This window comes from Diospyros lotus, chromosome 1 (genome assembly GCF_014633365.1).
Source record: "Diospyros lotus cultivar Yz01 chromosome 1, ASM1463336v1, whole genome shotgun sequence".
NCBI classification, from domain to species: domain Eukaryota; kingdom Viridiplantae; phylum Streptophyta; class Magnoliopsida; order Ericales; family Ebenaceae; genus Diospyros; species Diospyros lotus.
The window spans coordinates 54,291,683-54,315,467 of NC_068338.1; the positions used below are offsets into that span (position 1 = coordinate 54,291,683).

The 23,785-nt window shown below is 38.0% G+C and overlaps 2 protein-coding genes across 2 annotated transcripts in view; both read right to left on the reverse strand.

Moving 5' to 3' along the window:
* LOC127799419 (AT-hook motif nuclear-localized protein 14) overlaps positions 1 to 12,883 on the reverse strand; it is a 33,666-nt gene extending 20,783 nt beyond the window's left edge. Inside the window, exon 1 of the mRNA XM_052333447.1 lies at positions 12,378 to 12,883. Coding sequence (XP_052189407.1) covers positions 12,378 to 12,786 — 409 coding nt within the window. The 5' untranslated portion in view covers positions 12,787 to 12,883. The remainder of the gene's footprint in view (positions 1 to 12,377) is intronic.
* A 698-nt stretch (positions 12,884 to 13,581) lies between these two features.
* LOC127799424 (uncharacterized) lies at positions 13,582 to 21,755 on the reverse strand. Its single transcript, XM_052333451.1, has 7 exons — positions 21,434 to 21,755; positions 19,352 to 19,398; positions 19,021 to 19,140; positions 17,782 to 17,854; positions 17,630 to 17,678; positions 16,875 to 16,998; positions 13,582 to 13,951 (listed from the first exon to the last, which is right to left on the reverse strand). The coding sequence occupies exons 3-7, from the start codon at positions 19,021 to 19,023 to the stop codon at positions 13,859 to 13,861; spliced, it is 342 nt and encodes a 113-aa protein (XP_052189411.1). The 5' UTR covers positions 19,024 to 19,140; positions 19,352 to 19,398; positions 21,434 to 21,755; the 3' UTR covers positions 13,582 to 13,858.
* Positions 21,756 to 23,785: the final 2,030 nt, after the last annotated feature.

The following is a 23,785-nucleotide window of genomic DNA, read 5'->3' on the forward strand; positions in this document are numbered from 1 at the left end:
GAGTCCAAGTTACTTAATATACAAATCAATAAAGACATCTGTTAGGACTAAGGGGTATTTTTGTAATAAGTAGAAGGAGAATGGAAGGCGGGAGAGGGGGTTAGAACTAACTAACCTACCTATGAATAAATAGGGGAAGAATGCAACAGAAAGGCGGTTTTGGGGATGAATAACAACTCTCTTCTTTCTCAAGTCTCTTCTCTCGTTTCTCTCTATCTCTTTCTTCTCTCTTTCTAAATCTATTCTAACGGAATTTCCTAGAAATTCCAATTCAACTCCAGCCCATTTTAGGGGCTGGACAAATGGTATCAGAGCTAAGCCTTCTTCGGCGGCTTCTGGCGCACAGTTAGAAGGTGACGGAAGGTCCGACTCAGCAACCACGAAGGCATGGCGAAAGGAACACGTCTGAAACAGCTGGAGCTTCGCCTAGAGAATCTTGATGGATTAATGGGCCAGACGCAAGAAGATGTGAGGACCCAACGAGAAGACATGACAATCCAAAGGGAGGATATGGTGATCCATAGGGAAGATTTAGCTGCCATCAAAGACAGTATACGAAAGCTAGAAAAGGGTCAAGAACGGGCCGACTTTTATGGGCAGAAGATAGATCGCATGTTTGCGATCATGTCGACATGGCCACAATTCCGATCGCAAGAAGAGTCTGTTCCTAGAATGGAGACAGACGTAAGAGGCGATGGAATATTACTAAGACCAGGAGGCTCGAGGGAAACAGAGGAAAGGAATGTGTGGGAACATGAAATCCATGGCAGGAATTCCGGGTCAAGATTTGATGGGGGACACCCGCCAACACCAAGATTGGAAATTCCAATCTTCAATGGATCAAAACCATGCTGGTGGGTACGACGATGTGAAAGATTTTTTGAATTGTATCGGATAGGAGAAGAACAAAGGGTGACGATGGCAGCGGCCTACTTGGATGATACCGCAGATGCGTGGTACCAAAGTTGGGGGCAATCAGAAGGGGTATGGGTGTTGTGGACCAAATTTTCCAATGAACTGTGTGGTGTGGCGAACGGAATCTGGTGGACACAGTGGAAGACTTTAACAAACTGAAACAGCAAGGACCGGTCGAAGATCATCTGAGGCGGTTTGAAGAATTAAAGGCATTGATAGGAGCAGCTCATCCGAGCTTGCTCGAGTCATACTTCGTCTCGAGTTTCATCAGCAGACTCAGAGACGATTTAAGATCCGTAGTTAAAATGCTGGGGCCAGTGTCGATAAGACAAGCAGCAAAAAAAGCACGTCTCCAAGAAATAACATAGGAGGCAGTATTCAAGAAGAATAAGCCATGGTCGCAAGGAGGGTCGGCCGTCAACAGAGGGGGAATTTCTTTCGGGGGGAAGTCATTTCAAACCGGGCATGGGAGGAACAAACCAAGGAAGCGTTAAGAATGGAAATGGAATAGGAACAAACAAGAATACGACATTGGAGCAGAAGCGCCAATTAGGCCTATGCTTCAAATGTGGGGAAAAATATGGACCTGGCCATCAATGTAAGAGATTAATGTTAAAGATAGAGGCCTCCGATGATGAAGAGGCAGAAGAAGATACAGAAGAAGAGCCCCAGGCTAAGGAAGAACAAGAGGATGATGGAGGACAAATCTCCTTCCACGCATTGAAAGGGGGGCCTATGGGGAAGATCATACAAGTTAAAGGGCAAGTGAGAAAACGAAGATTAACGGTGCTGATTGATAGTGGAAGCACCCATAGTTTTGTGAACAAGAAAACAGCCCAAGATCTCAAGTGTGAAATGACCAAAACCAACCCACTATCAGTAACTGTCGCCAATGGGGACAGAATGTACAACAACCATAAATTTTCGAATTTTAAGTAGGTAATGCAAGGAGTAGAATTTGTGGCAGACTTAAGAGTCTTAGAGTTAGGGGGGTGTGATATCGTGGTGGAGGTTGATTGGATGAAGAATGTAAGTCCTCTAACCTTTGATTTTAAGAAGCTGGAGGTGACAGTGGAGGTTGAAGGCCAAAAGCTGACACTGATGGGAAGCCTAGATCAAGGGGAATGCAAAATAATATCGGGAAGGAGGTTACACAAGTTAATGAACTGAAAAAGGGAGCAAATTGCAGAATTATACTCTATTCATGCAATGGAGTATGAGGAGGAAGAAGGTGGCAGTCCACAGTCCATGGGAACAACAGCAGCTACACTACAACTTCTGCAAAAGGTAAACACTCATGATCCCTTGCACTCTTATTATTGCATGAATTCCAGGATCTCTTCCAAGAACCGACTACCCTACCACCCCAAAGGCCTTTAGACCATGCTATCCATCTTAAACCCAACAGAGAACCTGTAAATATTCGTTCATATCAATACAACCCTGCCCAGAAAACTGAAATTGAAAAACAAGTAAAGGACATGCTAAACAATTCTATCATACAACCCAGCCAAAGTCCGTTTGCTTCTCCAGTCCTTCTTGTCAAGAAAAAAGATAGCACTTGGAGATTTTGTATAGACTATAGACAGCTCAATTCCCTTACCATAAAGAATAAATTTCTTATTCCTATCATTGAGGACTTATTAGATGAGCTCAATGGTGTTGCCATTTTTTCTAAACTAGACCTAAGGGCTGGTTATCACCAAATTAGAATGAGACCCATCGATATTCCTAAAACGGCTTTCCGAACACACCAAGGGCTTTATGAATTCACTGTCATGCCCTTCGGGCTAACCAACGTGCCAGCCACATTTCAAGCATTGATGAACCAGATTTTCAATCCCTACCTTCGCAAATTTATACTTGTTTTCTTCGACGACATTCTTGTTTACAGCCCAACCCTACAAACCCATCTATCCCACCTCAGAACCACTTTTAAGATCCTGCGAGTTCATCAATTATACGTCAAGATGTCTAAGTGCACATTTGCTCAAGGAGAGGTGGAGTATCTAGGCCATGTCATTTCAGCTAAAGGAGTGAGTACAGATCCTAAAAAAATAGAGGCAATGGTGAATTAGCCGAGGCCTAAGAATGTGAAGGAGTTAAGGGGCTTCTTAGGCTTGACTGGATATTACTGGAAATTTGTCAAAGATTATGGAGTGATTAGTCGGCCTTTAACAGAGCTGAAGCAGCCTTCGGAATTCTTAAACAAGCCATGACTCAAGCCCCTGTTTTAGCTCTTCCGGATTTTTCAAAACAATTTGTGGTTGAAACAGATGCTTGTGATAATGGGGTGGGAGCAATTCTCATGCAAGAAGGGAAACCTTTAGCTTACATGAGCCAAGGGTTAGCTCCTAAACATCTAGGCTTGAGTGTGTATGATAAAGAACTGATAGCAGTATTGGCAGCGATGGAGAAATGGCGTCATTACTTAGAGAATAATCAGTTTGTGATTAAAACGGACCACGAAAGCCTTCAATTTCTACTCCAACAGCAATTACACACTCATTTACAGCGGAAAAGAGTTTCTAGACTCTTGGGATTGGATTATACAATTCAATATAGAAGAGGGAAGGAGAATTTGGTGGCAGATGCGTTGTCCAGAAGAGAGGAAAAAGGAATTTACCAAGCTATATCAGCTGTTACTCCCGAATGGGTGAAAGAGGTGGTGAGAAGCTACGACCAGACACCTTGGTTGCAAACATTGTTACAGCAATTAGCAATAACACCTAATGCACAGCAGGATTATACTCTTGTTGGGGAACTCATTAGGTTCAAGGGCCGCATTGTTATAGGGGAGGATGACCAATTGAAATTACAAATTCCGAGGGCCATGCACAGATCAGCAGTGGGTGGACACTCAGGGATAAGAGCCACTTATTATCGGGTAAGGCATTTTTTCTATTGGCCAGGATTAAAGAAAACAGTGGTGAAATATGTGCTGGAATGTGATATATGTCAAAGATGCAAGCATGAAACAGTGGCTTTACTAGGTTTATTACAGCCACTACCAATTCTAGATCAAGCATGGGAGGATGTCTCAATGGATTTCATAGAAGGCTTACCGAAATCGGAGGGCAAAGATACAATTTTGGTGATTGTGGATCGCTTAACTAAGTTTGCTCATTTCATGAGTTTGACACATCCATTTACAGCTCCAGAGGTGGCCAGATTATTGTTGGATTCGGTGTTTAAAATTTATGGAATTCCCAAGACTATTGTGTCCGATAGAGACAAGATCTTCACCAGTAAATTTTGGCAGGAATTATTCAAGAATTTGGGGGTGGGTCTACACTTATCTACAGCTTATCATCTAGAAACGGACGGACAAACAAAGAGAGTAAATCAATGTCTAGAGGCCTACCTTCGCTGTATGTGTTTTGCTAGGCCTAAAAGTTGGCACCGTTGGCTATCACTTGCTCAATGGTGGTACAATTCTACATATCATACAGCCATTAAACGGACCCCTTTTGAAGTTGTGTTTGGGTACTGTCCACCGTTACTTCTTGCCATTTCCAGTTCCACTGCTACAATGGCGGATGTGGAACAATATTTCCAAAAAAGGAGAGAAGTGTTATTGGAGCTTAAAAGGGAATTAGCAACAGCCAAGAGCAGGATGGTACACTATGCAAACAAAAACAGAAGTGAGTGGCAGTTCAATGTGGGGGATGCAGTGTTTTTGAAGGTCAAACGATTTTTACAGCCTGCTTTTACTAAAGGTGCAGTCTCCAAATTCAGCCCCAAATATTTTGGGCCTTATACAGTCATGGAAAAGATAGGAGAGGTGGCCTATCGGTTGCAACTACCCGAAAACGTGAGAATTCATCCAGTATTTCACGTATCGTTATTAAAGAAGTCTAGAGGAGGAACAACAGCTAGTGAAGCTTCACTGCCACCATCAGAGGAAGGATTCTCAACTGCTGTATTACCAAGGACAGAAGAGGAAGTAGAGGAGCCCATTGAAGGATTCTCAACTGCTGTCTTACCAAGGATAGAAGAGGAATCAGAGGAGCCCATTGAACCTCAAGCAATTGTAGACAAAAGGGTGATCTATAGAGGAGTTGCCTCTATTACGCAGGTGCTGGTCCGATGGTCTCATCTACCACCAAACCAGCCGACTTGGGAATACCTACCAGACGTATTGACAAGATTTCCCCATGCTATCAGCTTGCTCTAAATTCTTGAGGACAAGAATTACTTCATCGGGGGGGTGGGGGGTGGGGGGAATTGTTAGGACTAAGGGGTATTTTTGTAATAAGTAGAAGGAGAATGGAAGGCGGGAGAGGGGGTTAGAACTAACTAACCTACCTATGAATAAATAGGGGAAGAATGCAACAGAAAGGCAGTTTTTTGGGATGAATAACAACTCTCTTCTTTCTCAAGTCTCTTCTCTCATTTCTCTCTATCTCTTTCTTCTCTCTTTCTAAATCTGTTCTAACGGAATTTCCCAAAAATTCCGATTCAATTCCAGCCCATTTTAGGGGCTGGACAACATCATGGAGTAAAAACCTATGGAGAACTTGTAGAGGGGATACTAGGATTTTTTTCAATTACATTAAGGATCCATGTGTCACAACCCAGGGGTAACCTAGTCATTACGCTTGTAATTGTTTCTTTCAATTAGTGCTGAAAACAATTGTACATTTTAGTTAAACATTATAACTGAAAAGAAGCCTATAAAGAGGCTAAGCGGAGAGGATGAGGGGCATGTTGAAAGTAATACAAAGTTTCTTTTTCCTTCTAAATTTCTCTTTCCCTCTCTTTTCTCTCTCTCAATTCTCCCTCCTCCTTTCAAATCCTCCTTCCATTTCTATTCTTCCTCTCGGTTCTTCTTTAATTCCGGATACTATCCAAGTCTCAGCCATGAAGCTTGACATTTTGATATCAGAGCCAACAATTCTCGACTGTGAATCTTGCAATTTTGGTAGAAACTCTAGCGAGTTGGCAGCAATGCAAGGCTATGTGAATTCTAACAATCATCAATAGTGATTCCAACAATCCTTGGCAATAGGTACGGGATCTGAAGCAGCAATTCCATCCATCTAGGCGAACTCAAGGAGCAACATCAGAACTAGTGGTCCTCCGACCATCAAACAGTGATTGAGTGAGAAGAAGGGGTGGGCTGGGAGGTTATCGTTGAATCACGGCGATTGCAACTTGATTCCGACGAAGTAAGGAACGCACAAAGGAGAAACAGGTCAGGGGGCTACCATTGAATCCGCAACGATCGCAAGTAGATCCAGAGGTTACCAGTCTATCGCAAGCAGAGTTGACCAACTCTCAGCTGTTGAGATTCTAAAAGGTGGAACAGGCCAACGATTCTCGGCTAAGAATTTTGGCAATTCCTGTTTGAAGTGTGAAGGCGAAGCAAAGCTAAGCGACTTTCGACTGTGATTGGAGGTAATACCTATAGGCAAACCAGAATCGAAACTATGGCAGAAGGAACGAAGTTGAGGCAATTGGAATCGAGGATGGAGACATTGGAGTTCGAAATGACTTAGACACATGAGGCAGTCACCCAAAGTAGGGAGGATGTGGCTGCGATCAGAGAGAGCATGTATGAGGATCTGACGGACGGCCACATGGGAGAGTATGCAGCAAGAATTGGAGAGGCATCGAGAGATGATGGAGCAGTATGGCCAAAGAATTAACAGCATGTTCAATATGATATCGTCCCTCCCTCAATTGCAGTTACCACCAGAATTCCCTCCCTGAGCAGTCTCCAATCCAGGCTTGTCCAATCAAGGCATCCTCCCTAGGCCACAAGGAGTGACAGGGACAAAGGAGATGCCAGACATGGAGCAAGGAGTTCAGGTAAGGGAATTAAGCCCTCATTGTAATACCCCGAGAGCCCAGAGAAGTTAGTATATATCGAGGATAGTGTAAGAAAGGAAACAACACCAGCTGGATACCTTTTGGGCTGAATGTTGGCAAAGAACTCCCAAGTTAAGCGTGCTTGACCTGGGGTAATCCAGGGATGGGTGACCCCCCCTGGGAAGTTCGTGTAGGCCCATCAGGATAAGTTGTTCATGTCCTTCCTATCGCTCAAACGGGATGTTACAGGTGGTATCAGAGCCGACCCCCGAGCCTCTGAGCGCGGTGGTGGGGCAAACCTCAGCGAGGAGGCTGAGTCCCGAGGAGGGCGTGAGGCCCCTATGGGGGGTGCGTGTAGGCACCTTAGGCGAATCCCACATCGGCCATGCAAGGGGGAGAGATCTGGGACCGGTTGTAAGGTCGCATGACGGGGACGTCATGTGCTTAAGGGGGGGAGAATGTAATACCCCGAGAGTCCAGAGAAGTTAGTATATATCGAGGATAGTGTAAGAAAGGAAACAACACCAGCTGGATACCTTTTGGGCTGAATGTTGGCAAAGAACTCCCAAGTTAAGCGTGCTTGACCTGGGGTAATCCAGGGATGGGTGACCCCCCCTGGGAAGTTCGTGTAGGCCCATCAGGGTAAGTTGTTCCTGTCCTTCCTATCGCTCAAACGGGATGTTACACTCATACTTCCAATTACACTCGTATGCTAAGGTTGGAGATACCATTGTTTGACGGATCAAAGCCAAGGTGGTGGATCTACCGACATGAGCGTTTTTCTCAATTTTACAATGTGGCTAAAAATCAGAGGATTAACTTGGCAACAGCCTATCTGAATGATATGACTGATTCTTGGAATCAAGGGTGGACCAAGTCTAGAGGGACTGATACCAGGTGGATTGATTTTGCTGAGGAACTGTGCAAACGTTTTAGAGAGAGAAATATGGCGGATGTAATTGAGGAATTTAACAAGCTAAAGCAGGAGGGATCGGTGGTTGACTATCAAGAGAAGTTTGAGGAGCTAGGGGCTCTAATGTGGAGCTCCCAACCATCCCTCACGGAACAATATTTTGTGTCAAGCTTTATCAGCGGCCTCAATGATAAACTAAGGTTCATGGTCAAGATGACGATGCCTACTACGATAAGAGAGGTGACAGAGAAGGCAAGGTTACAAGAGCTTGCTCTAAAAGCAATCTTTAAAAAACACGGAATCCCACAGAGTAATAATCCTCCCACCAGTCAGCAGTTGCCAGTTGGAAGGAAATCCTGAGGCTTACTCTAACCTTAATGCACTCAAAAATTCTATGCCCGAACAGAGGAGTCAGCTAGAATTGTGCTGTAAATGCGAAGATAAATTCTGTCCAGGCCACCAATGCAGAAGACTGTTATTGAACCTAGAAAGACTAGATGAAAAAGAAGAAGAAGACAAAGAGGTTGTTCTCCAAGAAGAAACCACTGAGTGCAAGGTGATCATAGGAAAGAAGTTGTAGAAATTATTGCAGAAAGAGGCCCAAGAGTCACTATTGCATTCTATACAGGCTATTGAATTCAAAGAAAAGACTGAAGCAGAGAAAGGACATTCAAAAGCTGCGAACACTACTACACTTCAACTCCTCAATGAGGAAAACACAAGAGAAAGAAAGAGAGAAGGATACAGCAAGTAGTGAAAGCAGGGATTGGTTGAGTCCTAGCCCGTCACTAAAAGTTTTTGGGGACAAGAACTTTCTTAAGGCAGGGGAATTGTCACAACCCCAAGGGTATCCTAGTCATTACGCTTGTAATTGTTCCTTTCAGTTAGTGTTGGAAACGATGAGGGGCACGTTGAAAGTAACACAAAGTTTCTTTTTCCCTCTAAATTTCTCTTTCCCTCTCTTTTCTCTCCCTCAATTCTCCCTCCTCCTTTCAAATCCTCCCTCCATTTCTATTCTTCCTCTCGGTTCTTCTTTAATTCTAGAAACTATCCAAGTCTCAGCCCTGAGGCTTGACACCATGCTGAGCTCTTATATCTTTGTTCTAGTGATGGATGAACTCATTAAAAATATCCAAAAAAAGGTGCCTTGGTGTACACCATAGTATTTTCAAACAACAATGTCTTGCTGGAGGAGACAAAAGAAATTGTGGATACTAAGCTTGATATATGAAGAAACACCTTAGAGTCAAAAAGCTTTAAGTTGAGTGGATTGAAAACTAAATATATGGACATAAAGTTAAGTAAAAATAAAAGTGTAGATAATGTTAATGTGAGACTTGAAGATCAAGTCATTTAAGAAAAGATTAGTTTGAATATATTAGATCAATTGTCCAAAGAGATAGATAGATTACTGAGGATGTTAATCAGAAAATTACGGTAGAACGATTAAAATAGAGAAGTGCTTCTTATGCAATTGTAAATCCCTTTAAAGCTAAAGGAAAAGTTTTATCCAACAGCTATAAGATTAGCTCTGTTGTATGGCACGACATGCTGGGCAATAAAGCACTAACACACACATATACACACACAACTAAGGCAAGGATGTTATGGAGGATGTGCAGCCATACAACAAACAATAGCATTAAAAATTAGAAGCTTGGTGGGAAACTATTATGCATGACAAGAGTTGCAATGACCTTATAAAAGATATGGTCATAAATAGAGATGATAAACATGCTAGAGTTAAGGATGTTAGAATACGGCCTGAGACACAATTAACATGATTTGGTCATGTTATAAGAAGACCGATGGACACTCCTATGAGGAGAGTAGATGGAATAGAACAAGTCTAACAAAGGAGGTAGAGGAAAACTAAGAAAAACTTAGTGAAAAACTCTATCTGCGTTAAAAAGATCTTGCAAAATATATAGTCATGGCTAGAAATGATTGACAAACTAGAATTCACGTAGCAAACCTCACCTAATGGGATTGAGGCTTAATATGTTGTTGTTGTAATAGTCAATTGGGGCAAATTAAAGCATCTTCTGGCAAAATTTTATTGCCCTCATAAAGGTAAAGGATATGGTGCAACTGCAAGGTGACATTTGAGGACTCTGTGGAGCTTAGAGTCATTCATGAATTCTGAAACATTACAAAAGCACTTGAGGAGCCTTTACTATTGTCGGTTGTCAATTTAACCTTGATTTTCACATTCCGTATTTTCTATTGTAGATGTACATCAGTAAAGGAACTCCTTGACTGGGTAATAGAGCACTATAATAAGATAAACAATGCACACTCTTGATTGGAAAGTCCTAGTAATAAACCAAATTCCTATATATAAAATTTTGTGTCAGGGAAGTTAGAGACATATAGCAAATCTACTGTTAGGCCATCTCAGATGTTTAAGATACAATATATTGTTTTCATAAGCTACTCTGGTCAAAAAATTGCTAATAAAGTACACAGTCATTAATATTGCCCAAGACCAAGCAGTCAGCACTAGTGTAGAACAGAATAAGAAAAGATTGAACACATGGATGTGGAATAAGTGATACTCAAGTTGAAATTTGGAATTCATGGATGTGTCAAGGAGTCTAAGTTCAGTTTCTTATTTGTCATTTTGACATCTTTACATAAGATGAAGGATAAGAGTTTGAGAAGTGTTCATAATGAGTTCTACAAGTTATAGACACAAAACTTTAACGGACATAAAGTAAAGTTGCATGATATCCCCACCCCACACACACACACAAACACACAGATACTCCATCATTCTCTCTTCCTCTTCTTGGATCACTATATTAGGTTTTACTCTTTTCTTTGACCTCTTCCTTCGTATTTATTTCAGATCTAATCAAAGTAAACTCCATAAACTGAACAATGTCTTTATATAATGTGAAGGCTATGAGTTTGAGAAGTATCCAACAAGTTCCACAAGCTATTCAGGTGATAGTCACAAATCATTATGCATGTCTAGCTTAAGACTGTGTTTGCGTCAAATTTGCATAATTCTCAGGCTTAAGGACAACAAAAACACCAATAGATTTCAGATCTTTTCATAATTCTACATGGAACAGGAGTCCTATGCATATTTTCATATGAACACTATTTAAACACATGACAGGTGCATGTCCAACTAATAATATCTCATCCATAAGGGAGATGTCACAACATCCATCCCAGTTATTTCACAAACTCAAAATGTTTCACAGCATAGTCTGCACACAGCAGGGAAATAGAAAGTAAATGTCTTTTTTTATCTAAGTTTGACAAGTTCAATAAGAAAAAAGTATGTATATATTTCCAAACATGTATACAATCTCTAGTGTAATGGAATTAAGGCTTGATACTGTTAATTGTTGTTTATATCAAAAAACACTATAGTAATAGACCAGGTAACTTCAAATGAGTAACTGGAAGGCACCAATTGATAGAAAAATGAATTTGACAAAAACCATTCTGACACAATGACACCATGAAGAGAAGAAACCCAATAAGGTCTATTTGCACATGCCCAGCCATCATACAGGCTGTCTCAATTTTGGACATGGCAACAGCATAACAAATTAAGGATATATTTTTCTCAACTGCTGGTGCAAAAATTAGTGCCTATATGTGTGGAAAATTGAGAAGGAATCTGGAGCATTATCGGAAGTTGGCAGCCGAGATAATGGTCCTAAATATTAGGAGTGTTAAAGGTTGAAGATAAATCAATTGAAGATGAGACCGAATAATTCTCCTATAAGATTAGTTGTATTCCTATTTTTTAGATAGCTGTTATGTAAATTTAAATAGATTAGATAACTATCTTGTACTTGTAGATGGCATAGACTTGTACATAAGGTAGGACTCATATACGTGTATATATAGGATACACTCTAATGAATAATGAAGCAATTCCCTTCTCTTAAAATAATTTATGCAATATGTCATCTAGAATTCATGACATTTAGCATAAAAAGGATTTATAGGTCCACCAAGGGCAATAAGACAGGACTAGTTTGGTCAAGTACAAGTTAATTAAAACTAAAAAAGGTGTCCCAGTGCGCAAGGTACCCCGTTTTGTGAGAGTCGAGAAAGGGACATTTTTATACATAGCCCTTACCTTTACAAAGAGGATAGTTTCCCACAACTTGAACCCGTGACCTTCGAGTCACGAACAAGCAACCTTACCATTGCTACCACGGCTTGCCCTCTATGGGATAGTTAAAACTATACCGATAAAATCAAAATTGAAACACGCAGTCAGGAGATACCCAAACCAGAAACAATGTTTCACTAAATGTTGTATGGGAACAAATCTGCACTTGTTCAACGAAAGAAGCCTTTTTTATTATTATTATATTTATGATGGAAACTAAGAACCAGAGTAACTTAACATAACAAATGTAATACGGTTGCGCAATCCAGTTGGATCAAGTAAAGCAACGGGTACAGAAGATTCAAACATAATGGCATCCCAACTATCACATGTAAAGGCAAATTCAACAAAAAGCCCTCTTGATATCATTATCATGCGGTGCAGCAAAAGAGCGCACCAAATATCAAATGGCTCTCCAAGGAAACCCCACCGAATCGATCAGATAATGTTGCAAGAACAAGCTCTCGAAGGGCCCATGCACAAAAGTAAACAAATTTGTATGCGCACAACAGAAAACATGAAAACCCTCGAGAAATCAAGGAAATTGGAAGAGAAACAGTGAACGAGAAAAGAGGGTCCGGAGAAACCCACCAAGAGCAGCCAATTGGTTCTTCTTGGAAGAAGACGAGGAGGGGGCGGAAGCACCCCCACCAAGAGCAACGCCCCCCAAAGACTGGTCCCTCTTCTTGGACTGCGAAATCGACGCGGAAGCCGAAGCCCTCTTGGCGGCGGCCGCTTGCTCGGGAGTTCCGTACTTCCTGGGCCTCCCTCTCTTCCTCCGCACGGTCTCTAACGGAGGCGTGACCGCCGAGGGCACCGAGTGAGGGTACAGCATCTGAGGCGGCCTATCGGTGTTGGGTAGAATTCCATTAGTGGGCGAAGCGGTGACGGCAGCCGCGGAGGCGGTGGCGGCGGGGCTCTGCTGGGGTTGGGGGTGGGGGTGCGGTGGCTGGTGGTGGTGGTGATAGTAAGAGCTCAGTCCACTTTCATTCGGTTCCATTCGAGTGGAGAGAAAGAAATTCGTGTGTTTGTGTTGTGCAAAGGAGGGATTTTTTTTTTCTTTTCCAGATTTTGATTATTATTCTTTCTTTTTTGTTTTCTCCTCTCTCCCTCTCTCTCGCCCGCCCGCCCGCCCTTCCTTTGCTTATTTATTATTTTATATTTATTTTATTGTATTCGTTGATTGCCTCTTCTCTTCTGAGCCGTTGATCATGGTCTGATGATGGATCTCGCGATGCACACGTGTGCATCTGAAATCCAAATTACGACGTCCCAATAGTTCAACTTCAAATTGAAGTCCACGTCAACAACCATCTCAACAGTACCATCCTTTTTCTTTCTTCATTTCTTCTTCTTCTTCTTCTTCTTCTTATTATGTAATTCATTCATTTTTGGATCAACTTTTCTCTTCTGTTCTGAATGTATTTATTTATTTTTATATTTTTTATTTCAGGTTTTGGTTGTTTACAATTTAATTTTTAAATTAAACAAAAAATGAAAATATATGCTTCTCAAACTTCAACTTCCTGTCTGGTCACTAGATAGATAGTTAACACTAATTTATGCTTCTTCTTCTTCTTCTTCTTTTTTTAATTCTATATTTCACTTTAACTGTTTAGTCGTATCATAGGAATCCAAAAAGAAACACCCTTTTTTTTTTCTCCAAATAAAAGCACATTTGAGAGTACAACATTCTTAGACTTCCGTTTTGGCCACAATGTTTTTATAAGAATTTCAATTACTTGCCAAAAATGAAATAATTTTAAAATATGAGAAGAGATAGATTCATCATGGATACTGGATCAAACGAATTTTACATTGATAGATAATATATTAGTTAGTACAAACTGATAAAAAGTAACTGTAACATTAATGATGGCAATGCTCTCTACAAGTCAACGACACGATGATGGAAGTCCACACATAGAGGAAGATAGCAGGAAGGGCTCTCCCAATACAAATTTTAATTAATTAATTTGTGGGTACGACAGTGCCCATGGCTCTGCTTTCCCCAATATGAACACTGTTTAATCCCACAAATGAGATCTAATTTTGTTTCAGATCTGACAAGATTACTTCGTACTCTCTGAGTCATCCTTTGGGGACTCATCACCAATGGTTACTGCAAAAGATGCCACTGTGTGCGATTTTTTCAATTCCTCAAGCTGCAATGAGATGTAGAAAATAATATAAGAAAACTGAACTACACACATATATATATATATCTTTATATATGCACGGTTCAAAGTGTAATAATCAGTGGTGCATTTAACGAGTAGTGAATGAGAGGAAAGGCAAAAACTCAATCATCGAGTAGATTTTTCCTACTCTTGCTAATTAACAGCAAATGGAAGAATGTAAATATCGTATATCCTCCAAACGATCAAACTAAACTAGCTCCAAAATTCTCACTTGTAAGCTTTCAAATAGTTGGTATGGCTCGTGCAAACACCCCCCCCCCCCCCCCCCCCCCCCCCTCATCTTATGGATGCGACATAGTTCCATTTAGAATAAGAGGAATATATGCAGCATGATGAAACTTTACAGTTTGGAGAATACATGTTATCAGATATTTGCTTCTTAAAGTGTCAAGTTTTGCAATATTTTATGTATCAACTATTGAAGATAGACGTCAACCAGAGGTGTCATTTATCTTTTGCCCCAATTCTACTTTGAGCGATCAAATGTATCATCAACTGATGATACTCTTCGTTTCTGGGGGGAAAAAAAAAAGTTCTATTGATGCATAATAAAATCAGGAATCCAGGATACTGCCCAGAAATGAGATCAAAATTAAGGGGCAGAAGGCTTGAAATGGGTAAAAGGATCAAAAAAAATCTTTCAATAGCTATGCAACATCATGAAATAATCAAACTACTCTTGCACTAAATATGATACCAAAAATATAAATAACAATAATGTGAGCACAACTGCCAAACAGAATAACTTTGCTGCAAGTACTGCCAAACATAAATTCAGTCGTACAAATTTATTTACCAGTAACTTCTACGAAGACAAAAGCAAACATCTTTGGCTCAAAGCCAAAAAATTAATTAATGGAGGGAGAGCCTTGGTAGCAACAGTAAGGTTGCACCTTTGTGAATGGAAGGTCATGACTTCAAGTTGTGGAAGCAGCCTCTTTGAAAAAGGCAAGAGGGAAGGTTGCATACAAATAATACCCTCCTCCAATCTTCGCAAAACAAGGAGCCTCATGTATTAGAGACACCCTTTTATCCAGAATGGAAATGGCATGGAGCCAAAGAATTAATTAATGAGCTGTTCTCAAAGAATAATTCATTTGCAAAATGAATATGCATTCCCTGTGATAATTAACTAAGCACCAAGAAGAATATGGTCAATCTATAAACATCATGAGATTTATTCTTCTTTCCATGTACATGGATGCTTATCCCAATACATATCTGCTATCACATTCTTGAATCTTTATCCAGAAGAGCAATGGCAGGAAGCAATAGAACTAAAGGGCTATTCATTAGTGAACAATTCATTTTCAAAATGAGTATGCATTTCTTGTGATAATTAATCAATCACTACGAAGAGGATGGACAATCTATAAACATCATGGCAGGTAGTCTTCTTACCATGATACTTAATACATTTCTATTATCACATGTTGATTCTAACTCATTCATTATATGTAGTTTAATATCTGTCTAGATTTACATCTGATACCTCCAACCTCCTCCATTAATTTCTAATGCGGGTTACTTAGAAACTCACGATCCCAACTGTCAATCAATATCTCCACTGATACATCCATGGCATGTGACTATTTAAAGGACTCAGGATTCAAAGTTGGAATAGTATTTGTCGTTTTCAATCCAGAGTTAGCCACAACAAAGGACCAGCTTATGAGAGACTTAAAGGCAATCTAAATATTGAAACTTAAAAAGTCATTCATCTATAGAGGTTGGACAACCGAGCTCATTTGAATATGCCAGTTATGTGAGTTTAGTTAGTTTATCTTAGGTTTAGGCTGTATTTCCCAATAAAAAGACTCAAATTGGAGCTCCACTAGTTTCCTTTCAAAATGGAAATAAATATATGAAGAAAGCATGCATGCAGGGTCTTTAAACTTCCAGTTTTTTTACCTTTTATTAAGACACAGAAACACAGGATATTTGTCAAGATACAATTTTCCATTATAGGTCATTCTTAAAAGGCATATAAAATGGGAACAAGAATGAATATAAAAATAACTAAATAAAAAAAAGAGATAGCCATTTTAAGTGTACATCAATATCTTAATGGTTCAATAATATATTCTTTTCACCATAAGGAACAGGAGGATATGAAGTGAATTTTCCTCTATTCTTGTTTTGGTGTGAGTGTGAGAGTGAGTGTGTGTGTCCGCACGCTGTGTGTGTGTGTGGGGGGGGAGGACAACAATAGTCTATCATATGACAAGGGTATGATAAAAAGTTATGAACAAGTAGTAGCAAGCTTAAATATTTGTCCTCAAACTGCAAATTGTTATATTTCTGGATATCTTGGGACATCAAAGTTCCATATTAAAGTTCAACCAATGTTGGGCCCCGCTAAATAAAGTTGATAAGTGAACTTATTCAAGCTTAGAACCATACATCCAACTGAGGATCCTAAATTTTCTTAACTGATTTGGGGCCCACCACCTTGGGCATCATGAAAAAACAATCCCCTACATCCCTCCTCCCTTCCCTTGCATAAGCACATGCTCACTAACACATTTGCATGAGTTATGACGTTTGTTGGCAGCAAAGCATTGAAAATAAATGGTCATTCAAACTATATTTTGCTAATGCCCATGTGGTTTACTGCCATTCATTTGGTTGTTCTAGCATCTCAATTATTTAGAGCATGAGTAGGCCAGTTGTGATTATCTGATTTCCACTTCCAGTATTTGTTGGACAAATGGACTTTCTCCACAGAGAAATTAGTGTTGACTTCTGACAATGTATTTATATCCTAAAATAAATTGCAATTTATAAAAAAATATGTCTTCCCATATCCTAGAGCATGCCCAACTTTTATAACATGACTAGATTCCAACCAAACTTAGAAAAACTGGAAAAAGTGAAGGAGTCATACTTCCCTGCACTTCTCCTGGTGTGCTGCCAAAAGCTCATCATACTTTATTTGTAAATCCGATATTTCAGCTTGCAGCTTTTCATACTCTGATATAGTTGGACCGCCCAACTTTTGCTGAATGAACCTGTGAAAAGAAAATCATAAGTTGTTAGTCTCGTAAACCATCTGTATGGTATCCTGACTAATAATGTATAATTGATAATATTAGATAACAGAAATGGTAGCCATTAAATAAATTCTTCATAGACTAATCTTTTACTTTTTCTTCTTTCTTATCCAAACACATACTTCATAATAGATCTTCAAATATCTGGTCTCAGTCCCTTGGAATTCAATTTAGCTTGTTCTTAAATCTCAATACATATGCCAGTTATGTTCTCTAAATTTCTTGTGTCAATACTTTAACATTCAACCATACAAATGCAAGCTATAAAATTTCAAAGTCAATTTTCAATCTCCTCTAGGCATCCTTCTTAGATGTCAATTTGTTCAGCATGAATAATCGTGATTGGTGAGCTACATGAATTCGACCCCACCTAGAGGAATTAAGCCTTGATTGATATGTTGTTTATACTTACCAAAACAATAATAATAATAAAATACTGATACTAGATATATCACATGGAGATTTAGCTATGCAAAATTTATTAGTTTTTTTTATCAGTGCTTAACATGGTAGTCAATAGTGAAACTGAATTATTTCAAATATAGTGCACTAAACATGTGCAATTTTTAAAACCCAAAGATGGACTTACTCTATAGCTGAAGAAGGTTTATCATTCTGCTCATACAGCGCAACAAGACCTACAAATAAAGATAAAACATAACAAAATAGAAATATAAACCCAAAAAGGATAAAAAACTAAGAACTTAGCTATTGCTAAATTCAAATAAAAGGAATATAAACCTTTTGTCAGAACATCAAGAACTCCACTAGACTCCAGGTACTTCCTGAAAGCTTCCTTCTTGGCTTCCTTTTCCTACAAAGAGCAGAGATAATGAAGATGAGGCACCAAGATAAAACATTCAGAACAGAAAGATCCAGAGTGCTGTCCTTTTCTAAAGGAACTGTGAAGTACATATTTCAATTTGAGTGGAATTATATCTTACACTCGTTCTAGCAGTGCCATTATTAAGAATCAAATGCCTGGGGTTTTATGTGGTCATCTGCCAACCAGCATGCAGGAAGTCTGTGGCATTACTTGCAGTACTATATGTTATACATTGTCCCATGCTAAAGGAACAAAACACTACGATAGGCCTCCTCATATCATTCATCAAATCAAGAATGACTGTTAGTCACCAAGTCCAAATGCATACTACTACACCAGAAACACACAATTACTGAATATAAACAGTAAATCCATGGCTGATCAAAAGCATTTTACCCTCCCCATATCATCAATGGAAAGGATCAAAATCATCTTTTACCCCATCACACCATATCATCAATGGCAAGGATCAAGTCCAGGGTGGTTCACCATCACAACCCTTAATCCCTCTACATGGGATCAGTTGCATGGATTCTAACTCTCCAATCATCTCAAGGGTTTTCCATCACACTTTCTTTCAAATTCCTCTACCTCTCTTGCCACAAACTTCTTCCATTCCATGCACTCTCCACACAAGTGCATCTATTAGTCGTCTTCTCACATATACAAACTATCTTAGTCACATCTCATACATCTTACTTCAATATGTCACTCTAACCTTATTACAAATAATCCTATTTCTAATTTGTTTTTTTTTCTAATATGGTCACACATCAATTGTAACATCCTTATCTAAGCTGTCACGACCCAATTTTTGGTGGGTCCACGACTGGAACTAATCCCAAGATCCCCCATCTCAAAATTAGAGTGCCACGGATACAGAAAATAAACAGAAAGGCATCGTTCATTAAGGAATCTTTAATAGGTATGAGATATGTATACAACAGAAATGTGGTGGGAAACCCATCCACCAATACAGAGTATATCAAAAATGAGGCAGGCAGCCCATCCACCAAAACAAATTGTATCAAAAATAAGGTGGGAAGCTCATCCACCAAAACAGAAATTAGAATTCAGTAAGTACACCAACATCTTAATAAAGATACAGACTCAAAACATGTTTACAAATCTGTAAATAACGGAGATGACCATACCATATACAAACAGAGGAATCAGTGTGTGTGCCCCCGCAGAGTGTGCCTATCCAACAGCGAACTGAAGACGAGATTACAAAGATCCTCACCGAATGACTAGCTATACCAGTAGCAAACACCCTGAAAAAAATGTTAAGGGGGAGGGGGGTTAAGTCTTGTGGCCTCGTAAGTATAAGGTATGCTATGCCCACTAAGAGAGAATGCAAACACATATGCTACAACAAAGGGATGACTACTACCAGAGTACATTTTAAACGAACATAAATACTATATCATTAGTGTAGGTTGAAAAATTTGGGGCTACGGGAAGAAGGTATAGATATATGGTAACCTTTCAACTGCCTCTAAGTCCTCTCAACTGTCCTTCGCCGCCAAGTCCTGTTCTTAAGCAATAAAAATTTAGTTATGCAAGAAGTAAATCAGGTACAACTATAAATCAAGTAAAGACATGTAATGCAACAAAGTGTGCGGTAGGTTAATAGAACTAAACAATCCGTATACTATATATGTGGGGGGACTTATAGCACTCAAATCTCTGAAGAATGACAATAGAGCCCTGTCGACATAAATAGATAACAGTTAGTCATGGCATGTGAAGGTCCACAGTGTCATCATACTAACCCTATTGGGGACATCAGTGTTCTGTTCAACCTAGTCCCACTATGTCATAATGATACCAAGTGTCATAATCCTACAGCGGATAACATACAGGCAGGTATCATGAACAGTCAAACAGAATGCAATAGATCTCTCCCAGTAGGATGAAAACAATTCATTAATTTTAAAGCAGTAAAATTTTGCAATTAAATAATCATGCCAGTGAATAATCATAATATCAGATAAAAGCTTTGCAATATACAGTTAATATAACATAGCCTGTCTACTTGCCTGGGAACCCAAAGATACGAGTCTAACTGGGCCCTCCTTGGGTTGACTCCAAGAATCCTACACGGGTACATATGAAAAACTACAAATTAATGCACAGAACGAATAATCAAAATAAACCTAATGCCTTAACCTTATACCATTTATCTAGTTCCTGTAACGAAACGAGTAAGTTGGGCTTTCATAAATAACAGATGTGGGTTTATGAGCCAATTTATCGTTTAGAAACTTATGGGTCATTTTATGGTTACAGGAACTCTATGGGGTGCTTTTATAATTCAAAAACTATAAGGGTCCTTTTATAGTTTCAAAAACTCCATGGGCCGTTTTCATAATTTAGAAACTTCACAGACCATCTTGCAATCTTAGAAACTTTATGGATCATTTTTATCATTCAACAAGTACAATTCAAACGATTCAAACAAGTACAATTTTACAATTGTATGCATTATAGACTCTCAAACTATTCAAATCATATGTAAAATCGAAATTGGGGTCAAATCGCATAAAATCAGAGTATAAAATCAAGATATAAAATCGTAAAATCAAAATTATTATTTTTATTAATATTAAATTATAATTTATGAAATTTTAGAATATATAAACTAACATTTAGAGTTTTAATTATGGATTGATGGATGATCATCAACAATAAACTTAATATTTAAAAATTTTATATTATTTAAAATTTTTAAAAATAATTTTAAAATAAATACATATACCTTTCATATAATAAGGAATAATTAAGTTATTAAATAATGTTATTTTATTTTTATAAAATTATATTATTATAAATATATATTAACAAAAATTAAAAAATATTTTTAATTATCCCTAAAATATTATCATTTTCTGATCTAATTTTACAATCTAAGTAATGAACTATTTTTTTTATCCCACTGCGATTTTAAGTCACTTAGGTCAAAGCCCAATACTTACAAAAGGTAGGCCCAAATTGTCAAAAAAAAAAAACTTGACCCAACTCCAACTGAACCCTAAGGCCAAACCTAACCACCCGCAGTGGCCGGCCGCCGGCCCTTCGGTCCAGTAATCCAACCCGATCATCAGACTCCTCTCATCGCTGTGAGCAAATATACTTGAAAATGAAGTCGATCCAACTGTCGGATTACGCTAGATCTGAGAAATAATTTCCAGACACACTGTTGCGGTGGGCCGGCGCCAGTCAGTGATTCCGATAATCGGAGTCGGTCATCGGATTTTCTCGACTGCGGTAGTTCACATACCCAGAAATCAAATCGATCCAACGGCTAGACTTTACCAGATCTAAAAATTAATTTTTGGACAGAAAATCGCCTTTTTGAAACATCATCGCCGGTCGCCGTCCACTGCAGATTCCGACAATCAGAACGGACCATCGGACTCGCCTTGGCCTTGTGACCCACGTACCCAAAAATCAAAAAGATCTAACCATTGGAACTTAGTAGATCTAGACTTTGATTTTCAGAAAATCCTTTAGTGCGTGTATGTGTATATAGATCAAAAACTGAGAGGTCGCCGGAAACCTTACCAATGGTCGGACCAACGACTGTGCGGCGTGAAGAACTGATGGGGGAATCGGATATGGTGGAACGGCAGTGGCCCAAAAATGCAGAGGAGGCGGGTGACAGACGGACAGGTGGTGGTCGGTGCCGATGTCGACGCCGCAAACGGAGGGAGAGAGGAAGAGATGACGGAGAGGCGGCGGCTGTGGCTATCGCTGGTGGAAGTGGCGTTACCGGTGGTTCACGGCGAGGAAGTGGTTGCCGGCGTTGATATTGACGCCGGCGGTGAGAGATAAAGAGAGAGAGATGAGGCAGGGTGACAGAGCGGCTAGGGTTTGGGGGAGCTGAAGGGTCCCCCACCGTTATATTCCGACCCATTGGGTCGGGCGAGCCCAACGGATCGGGTTTATCCCGATCTGCTCTCCTCCCTTTTTCTTTTATCTTTTTTTTATTTTTAATTAAAACTTGTTTCCTTATTTATTATTATAATTTTATTATACTTGTATACTTTTTTTCCAAGATTTTACTCAAGTCATACTCATATTTTGCACTTTGGACCTCGTGGTGGCAGTCACGTATAAATTACGCTATTGATTTTAGGCAACATAACAATTATCCATTAATTTTAATTGTGCACATCATAACAAATTAATTATTGTATTTTTATTTTTGTTATGAGTGTCCTTAAATTTTTATTTCTATTAAATTTTAGTAACTTTTTTTTTAATTTTTATCAAATTTTGTGAACAAAATTTGATAAAAAAAAAAAAAAAAGAATTTATCTTGACATGCACCATGCAAGCATATCATGTCACAACATGGCCTGGGTACCCTATTATGAAATCAATAAATTTGTTAGAATTCAAAAGGCAAAATAAAGTTCATGGGAGGACAAACAAAAAGGGGCATTAAAAAAAACATGGGTGTCATTACTCACTAATAAAATAAGGTAGAAATAATTTTACTTTCTATCCACTGTAATTAATATATGAAGGCCTAAGCTTTAATTGAAAAACTAATAAGACTCCATTATTTTTTGCCTTTTTAATTTTAAGTTCTAAGTTTTAAATTTATTTTTAGTTTTCTATCTTCATAAAACTAAAAATATGTTTTTTTATCATTTTAAAAAAAAATCTTAAAAAAATTTTAAAAAACAATTTTATTTTAGAAATTTGAGAAAATTTATTTTATAATATTTTATTCAATGAACTTGATTATTAAGTAATAAAATTAACTAATTTTAATAAAACTTTACTATTAAAATCAAATAATAAATTTAATTAATAAATTATTGACATTTGAGTGATAATTTATATTAAATATTATTATACATAATATGTGTAATATACTTAATAATATACTATATGTTATCTTATACTTTTAATTATAATATAAATATACTATATTTTAAAAAAATTAAATAAATATAATTCTTTTCTTTTTTTTTTAGAGCTCAAATATTAAAAATTTATTGTATTTTCCATATTTTTGACTTATAAATTGTTTTGCGTGAAAATAACTTTGGGTTTCCTTTAGAAACTTTTTTATTATTTTTTAAAATAACAAAGTAAAAGTATTTTTATTATTTTAAAATATTAAAAATTAAAAATAATCTGAAAATAACAAAGAGAACGGAGTATAAGTAATTTCTCTTGTAATAAAGCACCACATTACCCATTACAATTGAAAAGTAACATGTTTTTCTTCTTCTATTTTTGTAAATAAATATGAACAAACAACTTTGTTTCATTGTTGCAACTCTAGTATTTTAGTAAAATATTAATAATATTTTTTAAATTATTTTCATTAAATTGGCATAGGTTTCGTGGCTTAAATGATTAACCCCTGAAAGCACTATTCGAGTGTATACAAGCATAAATTTATTTATACAAAAATTATGTCAAATACGCAAATTATATCACTCAATAATAAAGTAAATAATAAATAATGAGTTGTCATGATACAAAGATAAACAACAAAACCAAGTACATATTTCAGTATAGACTTACTATTGTTCAATTCTACTAGATATGTGACATCTAATTGACTTCGTGTTTCAATATTAATTTTTTTTTTTTAAATTTTCGACAAACATTATATAATTGGAGATGTACCAAGAAAATGACAAATGTCAATAACTAAACAAAAACTAGATCACTGCCCAAAAAATAACGAAAGTGATTGAGGCATTTGCAAAAAAAAGGAAAATAAATTAGCGATTAATTTTTTCCTAAAATTATGTGAGTGAATTACAACTTTAATTACATATGATATGTGTACATCTTAGAATTTTGGCTGATTTCTTTAAATTTTTTCAATTGTTAACTTATATTTTGTGAGTTTACAAGCATGTTAAATTGGTTTGGAACATAATTTGA

Bases quoted from the DNA above. Each gene is read 5' to 3' on its own strand.
- LOC127799424 (XM_052333451.1), bottom strand. The intron at 17,679-17,781 runs GTTTATATTCCT...CTTTATTTGTAG, and splicing joins TCTTGATGTTCTGACAAAAG to GTCTTGTTGCGCTGTATGAG. The intron at 13,952-16,874 runs GTATGACTCCTT...ATCTCATTGCAG, and splicing joins ACCAGGAGAAGTGCAGGGAA to CTTGAGGAATTGAAAAAATC.